At 52.6% G+C, this 5,550-nt stretch overlaps 1 protein-coding gene across 2 annotated transcripts; it reads right to left on the bottom strand.

The window, feature by feature from the left end:
* Positions 1 to 202: 202 nt before the first annotated feature.
* LOC127750273 (M-phase inducer phosphatase-like) lies at positions 203 to 4,278 on the bottom strand. Of its 2 annotated transcripts, none has more exons than XM_052271446.1 (7): positions 4,005 to 4,278; positions 2,921 to 3,119; positions 2,522 to 2,839; positions 2,189 to 2,437; positions 1,585 to 2,105; positions 1,272 to 1,463; positions 203 to 1,184 (listed from the first exon to the last, which is right to left on the bottom strand). In XM_052271446.1, exons 1-7 carry the CDS (start codon positions 4,058 to 4,060, stop codon positions 911 to 913), a joined length of 1,809 nt encoding a protein of 602 aa, XP_052127406.1. In that variant the 5' UTR covers positions 4,061 to 4,278; the 3' UTR covers positions 203 to 910. The 2 variants fall into 2 exon arrangements, with proteins under 2 accessions (XP_052127406.1, XP_052127407.1); XM_052271447.1 differs by lacking the exon at positions 4,005 to 4,278 and adding an exon at positions 3,350 to 3,626.
* Between the last annotated feature and the right edge of the window lie 1,272 nt (positions 4,279 to 5,550).

Raw genomic sequence — 5,550 nt, 5'->3', positions numbered from 1 at the left:
AAAAGGTTTTATCATTTCAACCAGATATTAAGATTAGCTAAAGATTAGATTAACTTGACTCAAAGTATTTCCCCAGATTGAGGAATCTCCCACGGTGAGGAGGTAAACACAAAGATAGAACACATATTACACACAAGATTCACTCAATTTCTCAATACCATTCACAAAAATATAAGATCAGCATAAATCAAGGAGAATTGAGTCCTGTAGTACACTTGATATATTGTAAAGAAAAATAAATCACACATGTACTAGGATAATAAATTCACCAGGAATGGTAACACTAAATCATTCACACAGTATTCAGACTACAATTCACAAATGGCCCCAAAGTAGGCCTGAGATCCTGGATTTTAATAAAATCACATACAATTCTGTGCAAGTACATCTGAAGCTTAGTTTTGTCAAAACTATGTGATGTTCACTGAGGCATTTTTATTATAAAAACCTCATGTGAACACCACAAGTTAAATTTTAAAATGAAAATCTGGATATGAACCTCTAGGACTAGATAGATTGATAGCGACTCCACAAGAACAAACAAGTCTGAAAGAGGCTTATCCTAAGTAAACCTCCTTTAGGGAGGAAACTTCTACAGAAAACATCCCATCCCAATTGCACTAGCTCTTACAAGAACATAAACATCTGTTTTACCTTGAAAGTTAACATGTCAGGCAGTTGTAAAATAGTGAAAAACTTCACATTAACAATGTTGATCAGAGCAACAAAACATAAAATAACAACAAGCACAACAAATAAAAAATATCCTTTTACATCACTGAGAAAAGCAGAAGTTGAGCCGATTTTGCCTCCCAGGTTAAACAGAGTTTACTAATCACAAAATAAAACAAAACAAAACACAAAAGAAAAAAAAGAATTAATTATTCTATCTAATTTGCCACAACGTGGCTCAAAGACCAAGCCTTTTCATTCCCACACCTCTAGGATACAATCTATTTTTGCCATCACCACCATTCCATGATTTGCTTTTGGACCTGAATTTGCGGAGGTCATTTTCATGGTCAGGGTGGTTCATGGGGCGGTATGCCTGTGGATCACACAGATCTTCATACTTTGAATAAAATTGTTTGTAGCCACCATTCAGTAGGTACATTTCAGGGTAATCCAAGGCAGGATAGCATTCCTTGTTGGTATCACGGTCAGAGTTGCGCAAGAAGCGTGACCTGTAAGAAATAGGAGGAATTTAGTGGCAATTCTAAGCAAATTTTTAATGACCTAAAAAATACTGATGTTGAGTAATGTGTACTTACAAGTTTGGCCCTCTCTCAGATGAAAATTCACAATGGAAGATAAGAATGGTACGCTTGGAGGCAGCATTTACATCTGAAGCATCTGGTTTGTTCACACCATCTTTGCTGTTTACAAACTCCTTCATAATTTGTTCCTTGGTATAGAAATTTTTAGCTCCACGTATGTGACCACCTTCAAATTCATAAGGATACCTACAATGATAAAAAATAGACAAACATTAGATTTTGGGACTGAGCACACAACAGCTACACAAGTTAATGCTAGCAATATATAGTGGGAGAGGTAGTAGAGTAGAACTACTTTTGAACTCACCTGCAGTCAACAACTGTATAGCTTGCAATTTCGTCCCGGTACTCTCCCCTCATTAAAGATGCTAGAGTGTCCACAGATATGCTCTTGAGATCTTGGTGGCGCCCTTCCATCAGAGGCAAGGCAAATGGCTTGCTGAAGTCACCAATGAGATCAGGATTGGTGGAGGCCCTCAGGAGTGCAGATTTGATGGTTGCTTCAGATTCTGAATGGCAGCGCTGAAGTTTGGGCGGTGTAGGTCTTTGGAAGCCAAAGGGTGAGAGGCTGCTCTGAGGTGAGGTATTTTGGTTGTCTTGAATGGACTGGAGTGATTTCCTTTTCTTTACTTGTATGGGGCTGTGCTTGCCAGTTGGGGGTTCCGGACGTTTGAAGGAGCCATTAACTGAAAGGCGCAATGAGGAGAGTGCACTGGAGGCCAATTGTGAGACTGGTGATGCAGCCTCAGGGTTGGGTGAAGATGAGAAATCTGATGACTTGTCCAAAGTACGGACAACATTGTTAGGCCTAAAAAGGGAGGTGCGAACCTAGAGGAAAGAAACTTGAAGTTAGCAAATGGTTGAACATATTCAGAGAATTCATTGGATGTAAACTAGGGGAGTATATTTACCTTAACCACCCTGCTGGAGGCAGGTGTAAAGCTATCATTGGTGGAGAGTGAGCGCCGGAATGATGGTTTAGGGATTTCCTCAGAATGATTTGGTTGGGCCAGGTGATGAAGCATAGGGCTGTCAGAATAAGGTGAGAAGCACATGGGTGATGTACCACTCATTGCTGCACTTGGTGCAGGCACTTTCTCTTTGTGGATACTTCCGGAGAGCAGGTCACTCATTCCAGTTGGGAGCTGAGTTTCTTCATCCTGAGAATCAAAAATAGGCACCATTACTCTCTGATCAGTGTCCTTACAGCAAAGGATGTATATGACGCTAGCAATTCAACTTACCATTTTGTCACTCATGAAAAGTTCCATAAATCCATCATCAATAGATTCACTGCCGGAACTGGATGTTCTGCTGTATAGGGATGATGGCTGCATAGAGGATGACCGCTTGCTTTGAGGTGAGGGTGTTAGCTCTTTCCTTGGTGATGGCTCAACAGGTGTTTTCCGTGGGGCCATACGGAGTGGCTCAGCAAAGCGGAACATTGACTTTGCATCATCACTGGAGAAGCAGGCGCCATACCCACTGTCTTGGGAGTTGGGGTCCTGGTCCTCCAAAGGCTGCCTCACTCTTGGGCTGATGGTTTGCCGAAGTGAAGCAAACTACAGAGGAGAAGAGGTGCACATTTAATACATTGATGACTTAAAAAAACTTTGAATTGTTTTCTATAATACAATACTCACCTTAGAGGGGCTTGTGAAAGTTTTGGTTGGGCTAGCCAGATATAGCTCAGCCCCGTCAAGAGAGGTGACATTCTCCTTGTTGAAGTCACCCAAGACAGGGCTGGCCCTGTCGATGGTCAGGGACAGGTTCATCCGGACTTGGATAGGGGCGCACTGGCTCTGGCTGAGTGTACTCTGCTTGACGGCCGTCTTCAGAAGCCTGGATAACAACAAGCAACACATCAGCCTGGTGTTGTACAAGAGCTGGTGGGGGGGTCGCACCCTAACCTTACTCCGCCCGTGGGTCGGAGCGTCTAGCCTGGTCTAGCCGCGCGGGGAAAGATGGGTATTCTTTTTTGTAGCCGAGGGGGGCAAAGAGGCCAAGCACTTCGGCACGGTCAGCGACTGGTCAAGCTTCAGCGGGGGCCCCTCAGGACTGCGAGTACTTACGCCGACCGGGTGCCGGCGGGGACGTCGGCATCGCAGCGCAACAAGCTCTGCTCCGGGTCGCGGAAGGTGGCTGGGGCGCCAAGGAAGGCTAGCCAAGGCCCGGGGCGGGGCGCGGCGGGGGTCGCCGGGTCGCGTTATCGCCGAGGGCGTTGGGAAACGGGAACAAGCTTGGCGGGCAAGCGCGGCGCCAGGGGCCCAAGTTTCTCGCGAGCGAGCGACGATTCACGGTGTCTTGCCGTCGTAACCCGTTCCCCTCCCAGCCCGCGCTCGGGTCGGCACTGCAGCCAACCTGCGGGCGGACGACGCGCGCGAGCGCCGCCCCGGTTGGTACGCCTCCCGGCGGCAGTGTTTGAACAGCCGCGACCCGACCGGCGGCACGGAGGCGGCCGACGGGATACTAGAACGCCCGGGGCCGAGACCGACGCCGAGGAGGGCGTGTCGGTGGCCAGCACCACGACGACGACCGAGAGCGACGCCCGGGCCGGCCTCGCTGGAGGCCGGTGGGGCGGGGCCGAGCAATCCCCTCGGGGTTGAGGAGGAGTGCATCACAAGCTTGGACCAGAGCGTCGCGTACGAAGAGTGCGGGGGCGGAGAAGGCGGCGGCGAACAGGAGTAATCCAATCGTAAATCCATGGCGTTTGGCGGTGATATGTACCTGGTGCAATCTCCGCAGCCTTCGCAACTCTGACAGAGGTTAGTCCAGCTGAGCATAGTCTGGCACTTGGCTGAGCAGCAGCCGCTAGAACGGAGCGAGCTGCCTTTTCGGTTCGGAAACTTCACGGTGGAGGTGCGGGTCGCGCCGTGAAGTCACACTCGGTAGTGACTTGATTGCGTTTTGTTTAGGTTGACACACAACAAGCTCAGCTCCCCGGGACAAGGAGAGGAGCTGTAGCTGTGACCGTCCTGGAGCGAGTCGAGGCGAAGACTGACTTGGGCTTGGCCGCGCGCCGGGCTGCCGGGCTGCCTCACTCACGTCCTCCCTCCCGTCCTGCGTCGACCCCCTCCACATCCACGTCGTGCACCCCCGGCCCGCCAGGCCCGACGGCCCGCCCCTCCTAGTCCCGCCCCTGGCGCGGTGGGGGGAAGAGCTCTGCCTCGTAAGCTGCTCGGCGGAGGCGAGCCGAAGCCGGGCCGAGCGGCGGCCGAAGCACTAAGCGCGCACCAGAGTGTGAACGGAGTAGTGGGGGGTGTCTGTCTGGGGAAGGGGCTACTCACACACTCACACATACACACACATACACAGACACACACGCGTGCGAGCGGAAGAAAAACCAGGCCATAAGCTCCCACAAAGTCGAAGGCAACGCCAGGGCCGCCGCCTACGACCCCGGGACCCCCGGGCCAATCATGCACAATGTGTGTCATCGTTTAGGCGCCAGACACACTCGCCGCAGCCGGACGCGCTACCGAGGCCCGTTTTTATCGTTACCCCGCCCCCTCCCCATCCTCCAAACACACACTCATGATCCAGAGCGAAATGGGAGGTTGGGCGCAAAGCCCGCCTTTCACCCTCTTCACGTCCCTCCGCTCCGCTGCTGCCTCTGCGATGCGGGCCGCGCGGATGTTAGATTCGTTGGGGTGGCCGGCATAGTCAGCGCACCGTGTCGGCCGGCCCGACAGCCGTCAGCAGGCCGCGGGGAAGGGCCGCGGGAGGGCGCCTGCAGGCAGGGCAGGGAAGGGCGATGGCTTGGCCGGGGGAGCTCTCCTCGGTGAGTGCACTCGGAGAACACCCACCCGTCCTCTCCCTCTGCCCCCCCCCCTCGGCGAGTCTTGGGTACTTGCAGTACTTCATGGAGTACTCGTCAGAGTACCTCCGGGGCCCTGCACAGCGGCAGCTCGGCCTGGGCAGTTTGCCGCGGTGAGTGCACTCGAGGAGCATCTACATCCCGCCGCCCCTTGCCTCGCGCCCTCCTCGGCGAGTCCCGGGTGTACTTAGGTACTCGCAGTACCCGGCGAGGCCCCGCCCGCAGGGGCTGCCGGAAGAGGGCGTGATAACCTTACGGTAGGCAGGTTGGTTCGGAAATGGTACATATCCTCCTGGGAGACCCCACACCACGCGCTCAGAGTGGCCTCAGCAGAGTGCCCCGTCCCCGTCCTCCGGGTACGCGGGTATGTAGTACGTGCTTCGGGACCATTTCGCCGCCAGAAGTGCTTCGGCGGGGGGCAGGGGGCATCCACCTCTCACTCCCCCCCCCCACCCC

This window comes from Frankliniella occidentalis, unplaced genomic scaffold, assembly GCF_000697945.3.
Source record: "Frankliniella occidentalis isolate FOCC.00 unplaced genomic scaffold, Focc_3.1 Scaffold162, whole genome shotgun sequence".
NCBI classification, from domain to species: domain Eukaryota; kingdom Metazoa; phylum Arthropoda; class Insecta; order Thysanoptera; family Thripidae; genus Frankliniella; species Frankliniella occidentalis.
Note: the sequence above shows the minus strand (reverse complement) of the source record. Positions and strands in the feature narration are given on the sequence as shown.